We start from the raw sequence: 23,126 nt of genomic DNA on the forward strand, positions 1-23,126 counted from the left end.
GCCTGCTATGGTAACCGGGGGAAGCACACGGAAGGGGCACGGGGGGGGGAATCAAGAGAGAGAACACCAGCCTTTGGATCTCATTCTCTGAAGAGTAATTGGGATTTTAACCGCTAGAAATACTTTGTTTACACCATTTGGCCAGCGAGACATGCCAAGCAGTCTGCCATGCCAGCTCAAGTCCAAACACAATGTAGGTGCAGCTCCACATTCACTGCACACTTCACGCATTCATCTAATAAAGTACCGCCTTTGAATTGAAGCCAGCTATAAAAAAAAAAGAGACTGACAATATATTCAGTACTTCTCGGAAACACAAACAACATATTCGTCACACTACAAAGGCGATTCATATTTTAAAATAAAACATTTGTGAATGTGTTGCAACGTGGGAAGCCTTTTAGAGGCTTGTGACAGATGTTGAAGAGATGAAGTTCTCGGCGCTGCCTTTGCACTCGCTAATCTGTCTTTTTTATCGCTGCCAAGTCTGAGGCGGTTATGTGGTTATGATAGTAAACAGAAAAGGCGTCTGTAAAGATTCCTTATCTGGAATCTGGAAGGCCTATGTCTCAAACCCACTTACCCCCACCCCCCAAACCCCCATCCACCATCTGACAATATTGCGGCTGACTGTTCTCTATGCCGTACTTACTGTGCGGGGGTGCAGTCGCGGGGTTGGTGGCACAGTCAGGAGCGTCAGCCACGCTCGCTTCAGTGACACGCTCGCTTCAGCGACACGCTACACGAGAACAGATCACAGGTGACGCCCCCTCAAAACACAGCACAACAGCGGTGCAAATAAGAGGCCTCCATCCTTCCTGCACGTCTGCCTGTGTGCCTACTTTCCGCATGCGCTTCGCCAACCGCACGGTGCTTTTTGCGAGTTACATCCTCAAATTTTGGAAGCACGTCCATAGAGTTTTCTTCACTTCCGGTTCGCAAATGTTTTGCCAAGGTGTCAACACGTTTCTGCAAGTGTGTTTGTGTGTGTTAAAGTGGTAGTGGGCAAACAAACAGTCTGTGGGTCGTACAGGAATTCCTAGGTTTACAAGGAGTTCCGACAACATCGAAATTTGAACGCAAAGTTTATCGGTAACCTAAAACTAACCTATTCATAACCACACTCAACATTGGTATGAAAAACAATTGCGCAAACTACTACATTGGACGCATGCCACAAATGCCATTGTCTGCCATTAACAAAACGTTCCCCCAAAAGGCCATTTTTCTCCAAAAGGCATCGTCTAACTTTTTCAGGTTGAAGTGGCTATTCAAAAGCAGACTCCGAATTTTGACATACTGTCATTTTCGGAAAGTCTTCTCAAGTTTCTACTTATCCCAACTGAAAAACAGCAATTACGGTGGTACCCAAGCGCCCCTTCTTCTGCCGCTTGATGACAAATTCTTGCGCCGCACACGTTCTGTACCGCAAAATGTCAGATAGCAGGACAGTCATATCCCGAGAACCTCTTGTGTACAGCCCGGGAGATAATTTGATTGATTGTCAAACCTTATCCTAATTCATTTTTTTCCTTCATCAATTCAGTAAGACTTCATAACATGAAACAACCGTGGACCCACGCCTGAAGTCAACAATGGTTGGATTCTAACAAGAATCTTGTAGTCTCTTGAGTGTTTTGCTTTTTTTTTTAACAGATCCATATCTAGCAGCAGCGCGAGACCTGTCAAGACTAACCTCGCTGACGCTGATGGAGGCCTGGATCAAAAGCAGCCTCTTTACACGGCAGCCTCGTTTATATTGATCCATGTTTTTCTGCTGAGAGACTGCTTGTTGTTTTATCTCCCCCGATATCCCAGCCTTAACTCTGCTCAAACTCACTGAGCGCGAGTCATTATTTTGCCTGACCTATTGCCTTGACAAGGGAGAGAGAGAAGGTTGTGCCTAAATACAAATATAATGAGACTACGATGCTTTGTGGCATGGAGGAAGTGCAGTTCACTTGGTCTCATTTTCAGCTGGAATTCAGCCGGAGGGCCGCGTCACAAAGGGTGAGTGGTGTGGGGTGTGCGATGGGAGGAGAAGGGGGTACAGTGATATGCTGGGGTGTAAAAGGGCAAGATTTTTCATCCTTGCGTTTACAGGGTGGAACGGCTAGGATATTGAGATCCGAGATAGGATCAGAGGGTAGTGAGCTGTTTCAGCCATGATAAAGGCCACGCATTACAAACAGAGCACAGATACAGGGAGGGAGAAAGGGAGAGCGAGTATATCACACCTCTCATCCCTGAATTAATGCCTCCATCCTACCAGGAAGCCATTCCGTGCCAGGGAGAGGAGATTGGGGCGAGGATGAGTTCACAGATACGGACTCCCCCCCCAAAAAATGGAAACGTTGATCATGAAGAGGGGTGATAGGGATTAATCAAGTCGGGCCAAAGTGTGGTGGTGCTCTGCGGGCCGCCTCGCTCAATGGAGACGCCAGGGTCCCAAGGACTGGACACACATTTGATACGGCTACTATCCATTACATGACATCAGATGCACATACAAGCAATCGCTTGCGGATAATGATGGGGTCGGGGGGGGACAGGATGGCCACAAAAAATAATTTGCCTCCTGCGGTGGGCAATAGAGTCAACGAGGAAATAAAAATCAATCAAAGTCTGTGTGCTGGATATCCACTCATTTTGGTCTTTTAAAGTCTACCAGCCTGGAAAATAGAGTAGTTGTCAAAGGCGCGCAAACTTGTTCACGATTAGATCTGTTCTCGGTTTGTTAAACAATATGATTTGTTGTGATTCACTAGGAACTTCCATTTAAGGAGCCAATGCAACTTTATGATATTTGTTCAGTTGCAGGACCACTCAAATCCAAAACACTCACCCCTTTACACCCTGGGTACATTGAATGCTGGTAAACAATAGCTTTGTTGAGGGCACATTGTTAAGCTTTTATTAACACGATTAAGATAAGATAAGGTAAGATATCCTTTATTCGCCCCACACTGGGGAAATTTACAGCCTGCAGCAGCAAGAATGTATGTAGAAAGAAGAAAGAAAGATTAACATCTGCTAGCAAGTACAGATTTTAGGCATTGAATGGTTACTGGTTGCAAGGTATACCACAGTTTTAAAAACGGCTTAAAATTTCCATCAGCAGTATGAATTGGGTTTTCGGAGTCGTCAATGCAGGCAAAGTGACTCAACCCCTGCCCCTTGACATTATCCGTGCAAGCAGTCAGCAAGCCCTGGAACTTTGCAAAGTACCACAACTTGGTACCAGAGGGATTTGCAAAACATGCTTATGAAGAGTGGCTGAATGCAGGAGGCAAGACTTCTAATACAATAACACTTTGTCGAGAGTGCCAAGTGTCACTGTTTGCCAAGTTCAAGGTAACGTTAATATATATAACTAAACGCTGTCTTAACGTTATTTGCAAAGAGTTACGACAGTGCGCGTGTCTATGATTGGTAAAATACAAGGCCCACTACAGAGGATAATAGCGAATTAGCATGGCTAACATCAGTTGGTTTCCACCCTGATGTTATTTCACACAGCGGAGAAGAACAGAGAACTAGCTACTCATCGTCTGAGAAATGAGCACTTTGAACGCTGTCGGACATTTTGATTTAATTCAGAAAAACTGAATAGTTTGCTTTCAATTCACATTCACTCATGTAGCTATGAAATGTGTTAAATGGAATGAAACCACAATATTTTTGCTCAAGGTCATCATAACAGGACTCTCTACACTACCTTTTGTATTTGCTACACTGGTGCGCCCAACTTTTTTTCTTTTAAAGTTAGTTGCACCAAACTTTTGAACCGCATCACATTCGCCGAGCCGCCAACCTATAGAAATTCCCTTTCTGAACAATTTATCTTAATTGTCCTATTTTTAAAATTCTAGCAGGAACATTAGAGCGGGACTGCATGTGGGACTGTTTTTACACTATTGATTTACTATTAATGCTTTAAAGAATAAATTACTCGCAAAATTATTTCTTTAGCAGTGACATTTCAACAATGCACACTGCCCACACGTACACGAAAACACGCATTTTCAAATAAAGGCATGAGCCCAAGCATTTTAATGCACTTGGCCATTTTCATGTGAAGACATTTTAAAGGGGGAAAAAAAACAACAAATGATTGAAAACATCACTCAATATGGCTACACTTCAACAAACCGTGCCGGCATTATCCTTTCTGTTCTAATGAGTATTAATTACCATTTTGACAGTGGGACAAAATGGATCGTCATTCCGTTTGCTATCCGTAGCCCTATTTTCAGAACTACTTATCCTCACTATGGTCACGAGCATGCAATAAAGTTGTCCTTAGTTGGTGTCTGTGCATTATTGGACATCATAATCTGGCAATGAATTTTCACTTTGTGCCGCTGTCTTTGTTTCTCGTTGGACTGAACCGTGGGGAATCTGAGCCCGTAGCCAATTTTCCATGATCAATAAAATGCAACAGTCCTGAACATAACGCAATTTCCCGCTAGTTGGAATGCCAAATCATCCGTTTTGTGTGGTATGGATCTGGTGTTGGAGGTAGAGAGGCTTGGCTGGAGAGTTTGAGTGGTTAGCATTTAACTTATCCTCGCCATAGCACAGGGGTGCCCATTAGGTAGATCCTGATCTACCGGTAGATCTAAGACAGGTCCCAAGTAGATCCGAGGAGTGTCGAGAAGAAAAAAAACAAACAACCATTTGGGTGTCTTTGTACATGTTAGTAATATATTTTTGTGTTAATATACACTGCACACTAATCAGTCTCATTTTCACGAAAAAAATATTTAAAAAATAAAATAAAGCAGGTAAATCTTACATTTGTGTGTGTGTGTGTGTGTGTGTGTGCGTGCGCGCGCCAGTAAGGTTAGATCCCGTGAGGTTAGTTGATCAAAAAGTAGATCTTCGATCCAAAAAGTTTGGGCACCCCTGCACATAGCATGTCTCAGCGGCCCCGCTTTTGTTTACATTTCCTTTTGTTTACATTTCCTCCGCTAGCCCCTGACAGAACCCACAACAAACAATCGTGATCCTCACGCTATCTCATCCGGCAGGCTACAAGTGTGGTGAAAAGTTGTAAGAATTAGTCAATTTGTACTGTAATCCAATGTCGATTAAATCCACGTGATGAAAGTATCTAGCAGCAAAGGTAAAAGTACCGTGAAAAAGGAAAAGGCTGCCGTCTGTGGGGGCGGTGTTATTTAATTATTATTTCCCCCACCAAAAAAATTTATATATTTTTCTCAGTTTTTCACCAAGATTCCAGTTCACAATTTAGCCCATGAATGCATTTGAAATATAGACAGCAACCTGACCCAGTATAAGGCAAAAAGGCCAGTGCTGATTTTTAGTCCCAGTTGTCACTGTTTACTAATACTAATACTGTACAAGTATGTGCGCCCAAAAAAAAAAAAACGTGTCCATGTCGCAACATGTCCGATTAACAACAAAAACTCACCACTGGGTTTTTTAATCCCCAGTGACAATTCAGGCAAGACAACACATCTAACCAGCTCTTCAAGATGACGGTGTACCCTGCTGGTATGGTGAACCCAGCTAACTGAAAACTCAGTTATTATTTTGCTTGCTACAATGGTTGCCGGTGAACAGAAGGGTTAGTGTTTCTATCAATGCTTGTGCCAAAGGCTGTGCAGTCAAAACCAAGTCAAATGGCACCCAATAGTGTGTCATTTAATTGACCAGGGTTGGGCTTTTCACAACATTTCCTTGACTGTCGATGGGGACATTTAACAATCACTTGAATGTTTTGTTTGTTTGCAAGTGCGAATTTGCGGCTTAATCACCTTTAGTCAGGGGTCGACAGAGCGAGGTACTGTTGAATAATTGTTGTTGATTCAACATTATTTTTAACATGTGAGAATGTCTCTCTGAATGTTCTAAACTCCTGATATAAGGTTGGTCTTGTATTGAGCAGAATAATGTTTTGTGGGAATGTAGTGGCCTGTCTGCAGATACTCATTGGATTTTCCATATCTGATGTCATGTCGTTCTTAATTGAATTAGGCTATGTTTGTTTGTACTGTAGGTTGAGGTCCAACTGTTTTGTCCAATGTGATGTGGATATACAATAAACAATTCAGCCTTATATTCCGATTGATGACCCATTATCGTGTCAACATGAATTAAAAAGAGCAGGGTCCAAACCTTCACTAAGAATATATTTACACTGAGGCATCCAGCTCGTGCTGTCACTGCTTTCTACCATGGCCTGGACCTCTGACTAAGTTTGACATCCGTGGTCTATAAGATCAGCATCAACAGAGCGTGTCTGCAGGCTAATTCTTACACAGCCTTGGTGTGTTTTCTGCTCCACTCGCGTGACTTTGGGGTGGGGGAGAAAAAGGCAAAGAAACAGTGAGAGAGCAAGACAACAAGCATGGCAATGACAGTACAGTTAGCTTAGTAATAGGTTCGCTAACTATACTAAAGGAAGAGGAATGGAGCTCACTAGGAAGTGTGTAAGAGCTTCCAGCTTTCTATTGATTGATCCAAACATCAAACAAGCCACGAAAGTGATGGTGAGGCAATGGGGGCCATGAAGGACAGCTAAAAGCTATTTGGAGCCTTGACTGCATAAAAGACCTGACCTGTTCAACACAGCCTACATATCAAAACCATCAAATGGCAATCAATAGAGCAAAGCGGTCAACTCAACAAACCATCACCAGACTAAAACATGAAACCCAGGGCCCAAGCGTCAGATGATAGGCTACACTCAGCTTATCCATTACCATCAGATAAAGAGGAGATAAAACACAGAGCCTAATCCTTTCATGTGTCGTGACAGCCACAGCACCCTCCAAGGCATTCCTTCAGTCTGGCTCTCAAATAGTTTTACGGCGGAAGGCAGCCATTCAGTCAGCTAGTCAGCCAGCCAGCCAGCCAGCCAGCAAGCCAGTCAGGCCTGTTCTGGTCTGTTTGTCTTATTTCACCATTTACACGCTGTTTTATAGGCAGTTATAACGGTCGCCATGGTGATGCCATACGTTTTTATGGTCTTTGGGTCTCAGGGCAGAGAGTGTAATAAGTAAAGCGCGCACACAAAAAGCCTCAGAAAACACACTCCTGCTGTGGAAAGGTCTCCTGTCCCTCCCTTTCCTCCCCGGCTCGCTCTTTATCAGTCTCGACAAAATGCCGATCTGCCTGCTCTGCGCTCCATGTGAAACACGGATCGGCTGACTTGGACTTGTTCTCTTGCACATCTGGACTTGATCAGAAGGGCCTCCTGGAAGCTGAGGCCTCTGGGCCTATTAATAACCATACCGCTGAACTCGGGGGTCAGACGGCAGTCAGCGGATGAGCCTGTGTCTACTAAGCACACAGCTCCCACCCCTCTCCCCCCTCTTTCTTCCACTTTTATTTTGAGAAACAAGGCCTCAGAGCCTGACTGTTCAACCACATCCAAACCAGATTAAACAAGTTTAGACTTACCAAGGTCTTGGAAAACACGGAACTATAAAAATCCCGTTCATGATGACTGTTAAGGATTGTTTGACATTTCACTCATTCACACCTCAAGATCAAGTTATAATAGAGACAACAAAGAATTTACTGTTGGGATTTTTCTAGATCTAAAAAACAGCTGTTGATAATATCGATCATAGAATATTATTTAATAAATTAGAGAGATATGGCATGAGAGGTGTAGCATATAACAGATATGCAGTTCAACAAAAAAAATCTAATCAAATGAAGATCACTCATGGAGTTCCTCAGGGGTCTGTGCTTGGTCCAAAACTATTCATCTTATATATAAATGATATTTGCAGTGTCTCAAACCAATTTAAATGTGTCCTATTTGCTGCTGATACAACTTTATACTGCTCTGGAGAAAATCTGAAACAGCTCCGGATAACTGTGGAGAATGAATTAAACAAATTTAAAAATTGGTTCGGCGGGAATAAATTTAACTTGAAAAAAATGAAAGTTAATTGTTTTTGGCACGAGACCAATCAAACACCAAATTAAAATTAGCCACACAAAAATATCCAAAACCAAGGGTGTGCTGAATATGAGATCTTTGTACACATTATACTCTTCATTATAACTACCATATATGACCTACTGTGTGGAAATATGGAGAAACGCCTGTAAAACAAACGCACTCCCTATTTTAAAACTGCACAAAAAAAGCAATCAGAATTATTACTAGATCAAAATATACGGAACCCACTATTTACCAAATTAAACACTATAAAATTTTATTACCTGGTTGACTTCAAGAAAGCCCAATTAATTTACAAAGCACACAATAACCTGCTCTGCCAAAACATCCAGGAGCTTTTCAAAATTCGAGAACGTTGCTATGATTTCGGGGGTACCAACCGTTACAAAAATTCCAAAATCAATCAAGCAACGGAGTGTATCTGTAATAGGTGTTAATTTGTGGAAAAATGTAGAAACTGATTTGAAAATGAGTAAATCGCTTGCCGAGTTCAAAAACAAATTCAAGAGAGTAGTACAAAAAAAACTACACAAATCAGAATTAAGCTGATAAATTTGATACATTTATAAAATATAGTAATACATCAGAATTAAGTTGATAAACGTATTAAATGTAGTAATATAATGCAATATCCATTATGAATACATAAGAATATTGACATAAAAATGTGCTAGAGTGTATGTATATAGTCCCTATACAACACAAAAGTTGTAAAAATAGATGAGTATCGCACATAAGGGTAAAAGCATTTGTTTATATGTAGACTTTTTCCTTTTCTTTTCTAATTGATATAAAAAATCTATTTAAATATTAATACAAAACAAGGGGTCAGTTTTTTACTTCTTCCTACACCTTTGAACATATAATTGTGCTGTATGATGACTGTTTTCTTTTCCTTTTTTTACAATTTTACTTACCTTTACTTTCTGTCAATTTATTACTGGTTATATGTTCAATAAACAAGAAACAAACAAGTTCAAGGAGGTTTGAGCTAATAAAGGGGAACGCCAGATGGCAAAGTGGTCGTTTCTTTGCTCTGACTGTTGGCCCAGTCAGACCGTCTGGGTCACGGGGAGGCCGGCAGGGTCAGCCCACCTCTGAACTCCGACTTCAGTCTGACAGCTGCTCGGGTCAAAGGTTCAGCAGGGGCCAAGGTACCGCCTGAGGATGATTCTAGCAGACGTTAGCACATTGCGACAAAATTTTACACCATGGACTGCGGAACAGGCTCGTCACAATTTTTGGAATTTTCCAACAAGATTTTTGATTGAGTCAATTTTATCAATACTCAAACTCTACTTGGAATAATAATTATAATAATGATAATTGATTAATTGATTTAATGGATGATGTATGTGCAAGTGATGCTTATTATTTTAGATGTAATACAGGAAAAATTGGAGTACCCTACTATTCCTGATTAAGTCACTTGTAGCTATGGGTTCTATTCTGATCATGACACAACTGGCTTTAAAACAGGAGTTCAGAACACCGCGAATGATATTTAAAAGATTTGTCAAATGCATCTGTAAGTTCAAATCCAAGTTCAAGTCAACTTTATTGTCAAATGTGCTCTATGTGCAACATACAGCACAGATGAAATAGCTTTCCTCTCAACCGCAGGAGAGAGAGGAGCCGCTGCGGGTGCCCGTGCCGCCATCAACGGAACAGTTAACATAAAATGACAAAATAATACAACACAACACAGAAGTCACAGTAAAATTAGCAATAATATTGACTCCTCTAGTTTCATTAAAAAAACAACAACAACAACAACAACAAATGACAAAATTGAAGATGAAGGTAATCTGAAAGCTTTCCTAAAAATTCATGCTGTGTAATCACGCAAACTAGCCAACCATCCATTGAGAGGCGATCAAAACAATCGCATTGCATTGGCAAAGGTCAACCACTTTTTCCCTACCCTCAAATGAGTCTCCAACAATAAATTCCAAAAACACAAACACATTTTACAGCAAGGGCCTCTGCAAGTTTGACATCAAATAAATAATCAATTAGGCAAACACTCTGTGAAACAGAAATTATGCCCTCCCCAATACACACACACACACCTGCAAATACAGTGTAGTTGAATCATCATAATCGGCAGTAGTTTTGTGCTGAGCCCAGCCAGCAGTCAGTGTTATTTTTAGAGGGCTAACACAGAAGCAGGCCGTCCATTTACTCTGCAAGCTGGCGGGGGGATCATTAGCACTCTGGGTTCTTTTAAACTGACCAAAATGGGCATGAGCTCAACATAAACCCTGAGAAGGTGTGGACACTTGCAGAGTTGAATCAACTCAGATTCAGAGCCGTTACCGTTCCATTACTTTAGCATGAGGCACCTTAACAACCGTGCACACAAATGCTTCAGCAGTATCAACCAGCTCCACAATACAGTCAGTTCATCAGACTAATTCCTAGCAGCGCGAGTTTCGATTCATTTAATCGGTATGATATGGAGTGTTTATCCCAAATCACTAAAGAAGATTTGCACGTTAGTTCACGTTAATCTGCTTTGTTTCTGCATTATTTAAAGAAACCGTGTATATAACATTTAGCGAATAGTGCCTGCGTGAAGTGACATCAATGATGGCTTGAGCCTTAAGGCCGGCGATGGATCTCGCCATCGAGGCCGTGATTGACATTGAAAACTACACCGAGCGAGCTTTTAGCAGATAGCACGCCATATCATAATTCAATCCGTGTACCATCAAAGTGCCCCAATATCATAATTCAATACTGAGAAGCATTAGACGGCTAGCCACCAAAGTCATCATTCAATCCCGAGGCCATCAGCCTTTGCCAATATCATAACTTAATATGAGGGCCATTAGGACACACCAATAGGCCTATTAGAATTCAATACCGGCTTGTCAATGATCCATCCGCACAGTGATACGGAGGCCAAGGACTGATATGGGATCACAACTGCATATAGGGAAACTCCTGCCATATATAGCCCAGACAGCATGATAACAATGAGATAAACAGAGCTAAAATAAGGAAGGGCACGGAGTTCAATCATTGCAGGCCACGGAGGATTTTGTCGCAGAAACACGTCGCGGCTAGGTTTATGCGGGAGGACACACGACCGTGCAACCTTTTACATCTAAATGCAGCCAAGCGCTCAGGAAAACTTGGGCACTGGCCTATCAAGTGTGACTGCTCGCAGTTGGTTTAAATGATCACAATGTGGTACTTTGTGGAAATGGGACTCCATTTCGTTTTCTGGTCCATTGCTTCTGTTTATATTTCCAGGTTAAGGTTTTTTATAAACTTCAAAAAGGTCACACAGGCTTGCAGAAATCTGCAACTTCACAACCAATCAAACGGACTAAAGCTTGAAATTTCCAATGTTCCTTTCACACAACTCAGCAAAGCTGACATTTCTTCGAGGTTATTTTCAAGTTGTATTCCTTAACATACTGAGACACTGCACACGGAGAACGATTGGAAAACAATGGAGCATTGTTATGTCATGTTTCCTGAAAAAAAATGCAGCATTTATGACAGGGTTACTTGACGATTACTTTGAGCGTTTTCCCCCAGAAAATAAAGAACATTACACCGTTGGTATTTATTTTACTGGGCTTTCCTGTAATCGAAAATAGTGTTTTTCCAAACACAAAGATATTGTCAGGCGTGCCGTGCGAAATGATCCAATCTGTACGCCTGTGCGGTCAGTCGCCTGGCAGAGTAATCATGTAGTACTCTTCCATACCGGTCAGTAGCAGCAGCAGCCAGCTAATTGCCTTGTGCTTCGAGACAAGCGAAGTTTATGTTACAGCTGCCGCTGTTGTGAAAGCGCTATATAAATCAGCATGTATTGTATTGTATTGTATGGCGTGCAACAATACAACGAAAGCTATCTTTCACTTGGATTTACTTTTACCGGAGATGCAAGGGCACCCCGACTCCATTGTGCTTGGTATCTGGTGAAACACTTCCCAACAGCGCGATGGTCCCAAGTAAGCTTAAACTCCCATCTCCAAACAAAACACCCTTCACTCCGAAAAAAAATGTGGAGTGTTTTGTTTGCCTGCGTGAACACAACGTTCTTCAGACCTACAAGTTACCATGTCGCTGAACTTGTGGCCAAATTTAAAAAAAAAAAAGTCCCAGTGGCAATGTATGTAAATGAGATGTTCGGACCAGAAGCGGCGAAAGATATAGCCTGACTGCTGTAAAAATTAAAAACAGAGAAAGACAGAGCTGTGGAGGAAGAGCATTGTGTCTTTCATCGATTGCGGCCAGGATATCAGATCTGTGTTCATCCAAAAATATTTGATTGATCTTTATTTGATTCCTATTCAATGCGTTGTCACAGTATTTTTCAACGTTAAAAAAAGACGCTTATAATGACAATATAACACTTTGTTAAAATAAGCTTCCCGCCCCCCCCCCCCAACCCCCACTTTCAGCCAGTGGTGTACCGCGGGATTCTTTTTCAATGAAAGTAATGTGCCTCGGCTCGAAAAAGACTGCTCTAAACAATGAGAAAGGTAAGCTTTCAAAGGAGGAATGGCTGAAAAAAAATCCATGAATCAAGATGACTTCTAATTTCGGTCATAAAAAGTCAATTGGTCTAATGTCAAATTTTTTATGATCCTATCACACAGTTCTACAAATTTCAAAAGTGCTCACCTAACCTAAATACTTCAACCCGCACGTGGATGTGGACTTGTAAATTAAGAACTGACATTTGAATTAGATGGCACAGATGAAGGTTAGGCAGCACCGACATGGCGGTTAAAATGAACAGAAAGACTGTTCTGGAACGTCAATGCTGCTCTATTTTTTACCGTATTCATTTTCATACTCTGCCTGCTCTGTGAAATGATCTTAACAAGGTTAGCGGTGACAAATAGGGGAACTCCACACCCACGACTTCGAACTTAGAAGTCTTTTGGATTGACAGTGGAACATTTTCAACAACCAAGCAGAGTTCCATTCCCTTGATTCAACTTGTGCGGCGAACCTCATTTTTAAATACGAAGGGCAAATGTCAAGTGCCTTTTATCGTGAACCCGCCAAATAGTGCCTGATCAGTAAATGCGATGACGTCTCGATTGAAAGAGCAGCAGAGTAATGGCCGATTCTGTCACAAGAGCTGGTGAAACTCAATGATGCTGTAGGTGAGCGAATCCAAGACGGCCTGTAAATGATGCCTGATGCTTGAAAGGGAACCTCTTGTTGCTATTTGCAGGGTGCGTGTCTGGCTTATAGCTTTCTAAATGAGACGCAAAGCAAACATGTGAAGAGTGAGCGGTAAGTGGACAAAAAACACCTCGAACGTAAAAATAAAAGTTCAAAACCATGGCTGTGGCCATCAAATATTTTTAAAATCAAACAGCAGTTGAAAAAGTCCACGTTAGTTGAAGCATTCTTATTTTGTTTTGGCAACTTTTAATTATACTTAATTATGACATTAATTTAATCCTCGAATTGAAAAACACGAATAGACCACCAATTTGAATCCAAATTAAATGGTATTCCATTTGGTAATTTGGCTTTGTTGTAATGGGAATACAATGCTCTATGTAAATGTGACTATTGATTATGTTTGTGTTGAATCCATAGAGGAAATTTGCACGGCTCTGCTTTTCTGACATGTTTAGAGACCAACATCGTCACAAAATCATAATTTGTTGGTGCATTTTCTGCTATTTCTATTTGAAGCCATGTGAAAATTGAAAGGATAGAAATTTCACAAATGTTTTTCTATCACTGATTAAGCAATCAATCGAAAAAATAAACAGTAACTCTAAATGTATTTATTTATTTCGTTCTTAAATCAAATCCACGTGATCAGTATTGGTACCGGCATCTTAAAACGCTGATTGGAACATCCCTGCAAAAACCATGTCCGCACAAGTGCCGGGATTTCCACAAAAGTACTTTTTAGTTTATTCATCTGCAACTTTGGAATTCAGGTGTCGAGCACCTATTTGTTCATATGTGATCTAAAAAAAGGAGAGCATACGCTGCGGGTGGGTTGCTTGTCGGAGGAAAAGAGGATCTTGGAAAAAAATTAATAAATCATACGTGTGCACCTTTTAATTTGGTAGGGATGCTATTGCATGAAGTGGCAACCTAAACAAAAGGCGCTGTCCAATGTCGTCACTTCGAGTGAACTACATTAACCGCACAACTGTTACTCGATAACAATATTGATGGCATGTAACAGCAACGCCATGTCTGTGGGTTTTCTTTGGGTACGCTGGTCTCCACCCACATTCTGAAAAACACGCACAGCAGGTTGATGGGATACTCTAAATTGTGAGTGTGTGATTGTGAGCACGAATGGTTGTTTTTGTGAAAAATATGCAACTGCAGTAGCCCGGACAATCGGCATTTAAACCACTGTCCTGCAAAACATCCCAAGACTCGTTAGCTTATTGCACAAGACCTCATACCAAAAGATGAACTGATGTAAATTAAAACGGGCATTTGGAAAAAATAAGGCTCAAAGGGCACAAAAGTAAAATACTTCAGACTTTTTACAATAACATTAAATAAAAGTCAAGTCAATCTGTTTCTACACTTCTGCTCCGAGCTGTCTGAACTCAAACGCGCTGGTCAAAATTTCCACAGTGTCGTGCAAAATGTGCCCGACGGGATTATTAGATTATGACTCAAGTTATTTTTGTTTGTTAAATTGGCTTAATCTGGGCGTAGCTGACACTCCCCTCTGAAGCACAAGGGTGAAACAAGGGAGTGGGGAAAGGAAGAGCCCAAGGTGAGGACGACTTCCGTCGAGATACGAGAAGGAGTCTGGCGGTCTTCTCTTCCTCTTGGGGGTTATTCAGTAAAAGCTCTCGGAGAGCGAGACCGAAGTCAAGCAAGTGGCAGACACCAAAGACCTGCCACGCACTCGCCCTACTCTCTGACTCATGCTTAGTCGTCAACACCCACCAAGCACACAGTGCAAGCTCAGTCCCGATGCCAGATTTTGTCACTGGGCAGAGGGCTGCTTGGCTACAGTAAAAGCATGACGTGATGCCCCCTCCACCTCTCACCTCCACCCCCAATCCTTGATGTTCCCCCAGCTTGTACAGCAACAGTAGGGGTAAAAATATACTGACCAGTGCCTTCAGACAACAAGCTCGTAAATTAAGAGTAAAACTCCTGGAGACAACAGCAGCAGCAGACCGGCCACTGAGAGATTTAAACCATTCGGGTGGCCGAAGACCGCCGCACCAGGATCATCTGACCGAAGCCTTGACTAAATTTACCCGGCACAAACTGGAGAAAAAAGATTGTACTACAGATCACTTTTCACCAAAGTTACGACAGAGCTGCCCACAAACAGAGAAAACTGGCGAGAACTGCAAGGTTGAACAATTGACTGTAAACCTTGAATCGAAACCACCAACTGCATAACTCTCGTTTTAACTTGGAGTGGGTATCCAGTGTCACTAAATTACCCGGACTGTCTGACGTCAGTTAACAAATTGTTGCTTTTCAAGGGATGAGAAAAAACCATCACCGAATTTTCTGAATAGGGCTGTAGCTATTGAATTTTTTTTTTCCTAATCAAGGGCTCAACCAATTACCGATTAATCGGACAAAAAAAAGATTTTGCATGAGTAAACTAAATAATAGGCATTTGATGCTCGGGTATTATTTTTTTCCCCACTAGAGACATTTTTCATGTTCTACTGTCGTACCTGCGACACTGAGTGGGTATGGCTGGGGATGGCCTGGTAAGTGACATGGCATTCAGCACTTGAACTTGCAGGTGGCTAGCTGTTAACTAGCTAAAGCGGGGGTTGGCAACCCACGGCTCAAGAGCTGCATGCGGCTCTTTAGCACCGCCCTAGTGGCTCCCAGGAGCTTTTTCACAAATGTTTGAAAATGGAAAAAGATGGGAGGGAAATATATTTTTTGTTCTAATATGGTTTCAAGAAGAGGACACACATGACACAGACATTCTTAACGTTTTCCAATGCTGTAAAAATGTGTCGAATAAAATTTGAATGTCAACATTTCTGTCAACGAGGATTTGCGTCGTAGCCTGCGTAAGTTACCCATTTCTATTAGCAGGGCGGGATGTCAGTCAGGTGGCTGTGGAAAAAAAACTGTGTTTCATGTACAATTTACCAAGGCTACTGGCAAAGAATGGGAATCTGGAGGGCAGAGAGAAAATTTTTAAACAGTACACGTGAGCTACGATAGTTAACACGTTGCAAAAGTGCGTCCCATGCCTCTTTCATCTAAGCGGCCGTTTTGTTTGTTGTTCATTATGGGATGCATATGTAAGTGCGTGCATGTGCGCGCGTGTGCGGTAACAGGTCGATCGCGGGAGGTTGGTTGATCGAAAAGTATATCTTCCGTCAAAAAAGGTTGGGCACCCCTGCTCTCCACAAATGTTAAGCATGAAGGCTCATTGTGTATTTGTAGCCAACGTAGTCATTTTGATAGTAAGCTAATATAGCTAATACAGACACATACGCCATGCGTTACCTTCATTATAATAAGGCTTATACAAGGCTTTTAATTTTTTTCCGGCTTCAAACACATTTGTTTTTTGGTCTAATATGGCTCTTTCAATATTTGGAGTTGCCTAGCCCTGGGCTAAAGTGTTGAGTGAGACATGGCTCTCTGCATCTCCCATATGAATATGCTGAATGAACTTGCCGGAGGTATGGTGCCATCGAACATAGACCTCTAAGTGGATGTACCTCAACTTCTCAGAGCTAGCTTGCTGTGTCACCACCTTCAGGACAGACAGGAATAATCAATCGGTTCCACACAACTGAAAACATTCAGTCGATTATCACGGCCATTCTTGGTTTCTACTTACAAGATAAATTGCAATGTTAAAAGAAGTAGCTTCTTCTTTGACTCAAACTCGGCGAAACGGTCAAGTGAATTTTGACTAATCTGGCTAATAAACAGATGCCTACGGAGGTAACAAATTTCCAAGTTGGGGAGGACAGATGAAGGCCATTAGGCCGAATAAATCACACAAGACTAAAGTTCTTTACTCAATTTTCCAACGTTCCACAGAAAAATCCCAAGCATACTGACATCTCATATCTTATTAGCGCTTGCCAATAACGAAGCACAATCTCCCATTGCTCCCAAGTAAAGACACAATGTTCCCAGCAAACTGCTTGACTGGGTCAAATGAAAATGAAGGAGGGCAGAAAAAAACACACAACAATAGGAGAGAAGACTGATGAGCTCCTCTAAAGAAACTCCACTCCATAATGGACGGACGGGGATTAGTCGATAAAAACCTCCTCCATCTGTAATTCACAGTCATCCTGCCGTCATCTCTGAATCACTGATCCATTTTGCAAGTGTGCAAGACCTTTGCTAAAAGCGTCACTGTTGCACCCATTTGTGTTTCAAGTGGTGGTAAGGGAGGGGGCAGAAAGGAAGGGGTAAAATATAAAAGGGGGGCAGAGGGGGGGCCTGCACGCAGAGATGACAAGTTAACAGCTCGGGACACTCTTTCAAAGCACTCTCTGTCCTGTAACAACCAGCTAGCTGGTTCTTCATGCGGGGGGAATGGGGCACGCTGATCAAATAAGATTTTAATGAAGATCAGCAGCTGAAGCCTGAGGAATAGACTGGGATAGCTTAAAGCGAATGACGTCTTGGCTGGTTTGGATTTTCATCATCACAAGAAAACAACACGCACCAAAATTGCGCGTCAAGGCGAAACACGCCGCACTGAAGCGCGGGAGGAAGAAATGTGCCATAATTGTAATTAGAAAAATTCCGCAGCAGCCCAATAATTTGTCACAAGAATTTATTTTTAAAAAAAGTTTTGTTAGACAGCTGTAGCGTCACAAAAAAACGACATCTCGATGAACCATGTCGATATTTTGTTTTAGTTGTTTTGAATGTCTCGGTCTGATTGAAGAAATGTGTCGATGTAATAAAGTCCTTCATGATTGTTTAGGTTGGTGTAGCAAAGTAAAAAAAGACGTTAAAAAGCTGTAGATGCAGTGATGATTTCCGAAAGGAGCAGAATTCATTATTTAATGGCTGAATTCGCTTCCGTATTTTAACCTGAGTGTATCAATGAGACTCGGTTTAGTCAAACGAAACATTAGTTTGTCATCAGGGCCTGGCTGATTAAACCAAATATAATCATGATTTCCATTTTGGCTTATGTCCATCTTTGAAACGTTCACATCAAAGAAAAAAAACATGAATATGCAAAATGGTGCGGCACGCTCACAGGTTCCCAACGTTGTGAAAGTTCCCAGAACACTCCATGTTGTGTATCAAGTACAAATTTATTGTCAAATGTACAAACAGCACAGATGAAAATTTTTCCCTATCACAACATACAACAAGAGGAGCCGCTGCAGGTGCCTGCGTTGGCATCAAAAGTAAACATAAAATGAGAAAATAATACAAAACAATGTGTGTGTGATTCCGCCGCCCCTAAGCATTATTCAAGCTGTTTCATGACACCCCTAGTTGGAGTGTACAGTAAAACGAAACACACAGCACAAACAATTACACACAACGTGTAATTAAATACCGCAGCATCTCTTATGGAACAACTGTTGGCAAGTATTAAAACTGTTCTGTGTCTCGCGTACGTCTTTGCAACACTGAACAAACCCTGACCACAAAAAAACAAAACAAACATTGTCGATGTGCGCATACACTTGCAAACCTTGGCCGCTCAGTGAGATACGGGTTTTAAGAATGAAAATGAAGAATGAAAAGGCAAGAAGCTCGAATTTCACATGATATTTACAAGGTCATTTTGTACTTAACAAAAAGAAGAGAGTTTTTCAAGAATAAAGCGTTCCACGTGCAGGGATGAATGGGCATGAGGCTAGGACGACAGTATTGAGTAGGTGAAATCAATTAAGCATTTTCTTAGTCGTGTTTTCAAGCTCAATCAAAAGAATGCTGATGATTATTTTTTTCCCGCCATAATCGCCCAGACCCATCATCATCTACTCAAAACCAAGGTCGTCCTCACTTCATTTATTATATCAAAGTAACGACGACCGGCTTATCTTCATACAAAGTCTTTAAAGTGAACGTATGGGCCTTGAAGGACAGATTGGTCTCACTAAAAATGTGGTATAATAGAACCCGTTTTGGTTTGGGGCTAAACTGCACACTTTTACTCATTCAGTACCAGCCAATTCTGGAACCAAGTCTGAAAAGACGTTTAAAAACGTCTTTGGGAGTGAATGAGTTAATTATACGTGGAGGAGAATCTCATCGTTCACAAAGGTCCAAATGCAGACCGACAAAGTTTTGTCTGAACAGCAATGATATACGCTGCATTCCGAAGAGCTGGGAAACAACCCACTTAGAAGTTCAGAGGTTGGACCTCAAAGAGTTCCAGTTGAAAGTCGACAACAAATATGTGGTTGATCTCAATAAGCATGTCTTTCAGCTCGACATAACTGTGGATTATGTAGAAAACCACAAAATATGATGGAGACAAACTATGTCTGGTCCAACAAAATATTTCACAGAGAGCCTACGCATGTTGAATATGTGAAAACTGTTGCATGTCCTAAGTGGAATGACAATGGAGTCTCGAAGAATTCCAACTATGGCATTAGAAAAAGAGTACGGTACATTTGTGAAATCAGTATGCTAACTTACCACTAACCTATGCTGACAAAGTAATGAAATCTTAATTACAGTGCAAAACACAGAAATACAGGACAATCCCATGAAAAACAACAATTATTAATGGGCCCCATTGTCGATCAAGGAAATGTAATCTGTTTGATCTTAAATATATTGCCAATACTTTATACCGTGTGCAAATGCCGCCATTTGTGGCTTATCGCTTGTCGGGAAGCACAGAAGTCGACTGGAAGGGATGCGACATCATTAAGATGAAGACAAAAAGCAGAGAAGATCCCCAATTGAGACGCATATACCTGTGAGTATGGCTTGACACTATGTTTGTACATGTTGCTGCCCCATCTGTATTCAAGTAATCGTGTCAAGGTTTCGAGTTACTGCAACATCCATGCAAATATCAGATGGCCGGTCTCTGTTTTGCATAATGTGTGAGCGTTAAAATATCGGACTTTCATTCGATAAATAAATAATATATATACCATAGTTGACTTCAACTAACGGCATTATTCTGCTTGAAATGTACCTGTGGCGGTCAGAAGGAAAAATATAAATGATTATGCATCCAAAACACCTTTTGGTGACAATGGATGTACTAAAGCAAGCTTATAATAATTTGCAGAACCTTTCTGTCCGAGATCTCACGGCAGCTATGACAAAGATTTGGTGGTTAAATTATTTAATCAGCACCAATCACGGAATCAAGGTACGAGTCCAGCCGTGAAGCAGAGGACAATATAGATGACAACAATAACATTCCGGCACATCACTCAATAGCAACTGATGTGTCAACAAAGTAACACCACATCCATTCCAAACATGACGCCTTGAATGAAAATTAAGCACAGGGATTCCCAGTGCGCTGTTTTGGTGGAAACAAGACCAGAGACAAAGATGGGAACACCAAATATTTATCCAATTTGACAATATTGCTCGATTTCATCAATACGATCGAAATGGACCGCCAGAAAAACACGTTAACACAACTCCATCATAAACCGAGGTCTCACTGTAGTTTATAGTTTTGGACTGTAACATCACATATCTTCGTCACAGTGTAGTCAAGGCAAGTTGGATTTGCTAATAGACTTCTAGCAACATTTCCGACAAATTTGTCCGAGTCATCGGTGGGAAATTTGCCCCCTCCTTTTGCATAATCCTCTACAATGTGCAAAAAAATTGATCCAAATGAGGAATTTCCTCCGGGAGCCTTTTGGTGTGAGTGAGAGTAAATAGGATGTCATCAATAATAGACAGTGAATGTTCTGAGGACTCCCCCCCTCACACGCGCACACACACACACACACACACCAGCCCTGACTGATTTCTATCCCGCAGACAAGCCCGCCAAGCGCCAGCCTTTTTGCACACGCTCAGATTCACTGTCCTGACTAATCGCTTGTGATAGGGGCCTTTGCCATAATTACCCAGGGCCTTATCACAAACTTATGCGATGCATTTTTCATGTCCTGGCTGCTGGCGCTGCCTTCACTGTCCATGCTGGCAGTCCATCTACTAGGGGAGGGGGAAGGGAGGAGAAAGGGGGGGGGGGGGGAAGACTGATCCCGCACAAATTCACACAGCAGTTCAAACAGGGAGAAATGGGTGAGAGCGGGGTGAAGGGCCAGTGAGGAGAGAGGGGAGGAAAAAAATAAAAATGGAGGAGGGGAGGGTGGCAGTGAGAGATTGGATGGTGAACAGGAAGGGGGAGGGAGACAGATAGCGAGGCACATTTTTTTTACATAATGCATGAACAAGGGGGCAGGGGTAGGATCAAATAAATAGGAGAAGTGGAGCCTTGATGATGTGGCATAAGTGCAACACAAAGGCCACCGGGAAGACTTATTCACTCTCCTTTTGTCTGAGTGCTCATCGTGACCCAGATGAAAGTTTTGATCCCATGCAAATTTGGGAAACCCGTGTTTTGCCTATATAACACCATTTCTGTTCATGACCCACATGGGATTCTTCTAATAGTCATCAAGTGTTGAAGTCCAACTAGGGCACGTTCACGTTAAATGCCACAAGGAGGGGAACGAGGAGGGGGCACACACTCACAACAGTGCCATTGTCTTGGTGTCTTGTGATAGGTCAAACCGGCTCGCATGTACATGCAGGCCGCCGTTCACACGCATTCGCTGGGCCCAATTTACAGCCCCGGTTCCGCAGGCGCGCTCACGCACGCACGATTTCAGGAGTTCATCGGAGAGCGCAATAAATAAATAAATAGACAAAAAAGAAACGCAACAAGATCAGGCTCATCCGCGTGTATGATGTAAAAATCTAATTACATTGAATTATCTCTGTTTAAGTTTTGTTTAATTTGCACTAATAAAACAAGAGTGGGTTAAAAGTGGTTAAAAAAACACGCACACATACATTCACAGACAGCCGACCAAACTGCCACTTGGCGTCAAACTGCCTTCAAACCGCTAGCCGAGACGCTCGCTAAAACGTCAAGTAAACTTGCTCATTTGCTTATAAATGCCACAAAAAGAGGAGAGTAGTTGTGTGTGGCGTCAAAGTCGGGTGTCCTCATTGCGCCACCGTTTAACCAGAGCCACTTGGTATGTCGCCCCCCTTCACCCCCCAGCTAAGGTAGCCAGCTCGCGGCTAAAACGTCGGGCTAACTACGGCTACTAAAAGTTGAACAACACGCGATAAAAAAGGTGGCCAAGGCGAAAAAGCTTTCCCGTAGTGGCCGACATCGTTCGTCGGCGGTGGCTCGGAGGGGTTATAGGGGGGGGCTTTGTTATTTCATCGCATCCCGGCGACGTCGCCCCCGCCGGTAGCCGGTCGCAGTAGTCCGATCGATGTGGAATTGAACAAAGAGGATCAATTTCTGATCAGCGAGAGGAGCCACTTTCATCAATGCGAGGGGGAGCTCTCCGGGCTCTGTTCCCCCTCCGTAAACCTGCGAACGGAGCGGCGGCGGAACAAAAACATACACTAAACCCAGCCGGGAGAGAAGTGCGAGCCATTCGCAGAACGGCAGCCGCGCGAACCAAAAGACAGCGTCCACTGACCTGTAGTTGTTGTAAGTCAAAGCGCTTCCAATATTGAAACATCGATCCTGCATTGGCCGCCATCTTGAGACATATTGAGACAGGAATGAGATGCTGATAGAGCGCGCGGGGGTTGGAGTTCAGTGGAGGGGAGCGGGCGCCGGCAAAACCTGGACTGGATTTCCTCCTTGCCTCGCATGGAATTGGGGCTTCCTGTGGAACGGAGTCATACACCGGGATTGTCGCTTTAATAACGCCATTATAATTGCTTAAATAGCATTTTATCAATACGCGAAATTAACAGGTAAATACTAAAGAGGCTTTAAATTACCTCCTCTTTTTTACTGAACCAAATCAGCTTACACCATGGTCGTTATATTGTTTTACTGTATATTATTTATGATCAGAACGTTTAACTAAAAAAAATAAAAATGTAAATTTCTGGAGAAATTGGGCAGGAATGCTGCAAGACCGAATGAAAAAAAAACGTGAAAGCATGTGGCACGACATGGAGTATGATGGAGTAATGTGAAACGTATTGGTCACAGAAAAAAATTGTTGGTGGCAAATGTGAAATGATATTCAAA

General features: G+C 42.2%; 1 protein-coding gene across 4 annotated transcripts in view; it reads right to left on the reverse strand.

Annotated features, from left to right (window-relative positions):
• Positions 1–22,715, reverse strand: part of cux1b (cut-like homeobox 1b) — an 85,346-nt gene extending 62,631 nt beyond the window's left edge. For all 4 annotated transcript variants that reach the window (XM_052079172.1, XM_052079171.1, XM_052079170.1 and 1 more), the window contains exon 1: positions 22,561–22,715. In XM_052079172.1, the coding sequence (XP_051935132.1) occupies positions 22,561–22,623 (63 nt within the window). In that variant the 5' untranslated portion in view covers positions 22,624–22,715. The remainder of the gene's footprint in view (positions 1–22,560) is intronic.
• Positions 22,716–23,126: the final 411 nt, after the last annotated feature.

Source organism: Hippocampus zosterae, chromosome 10 (genome assembly GCF_025434085.1).
Source record: "Hippocampus zosterae strain Florida chromosome 10, ASM2543408v3, whole genome shotgun sequence".
NCBI lineage: Eukaryota > Metazoa > Chordata > Actinopteri > Syngnathiformes > Syngnathidae > Hippocampus > Hippocampus zosterae.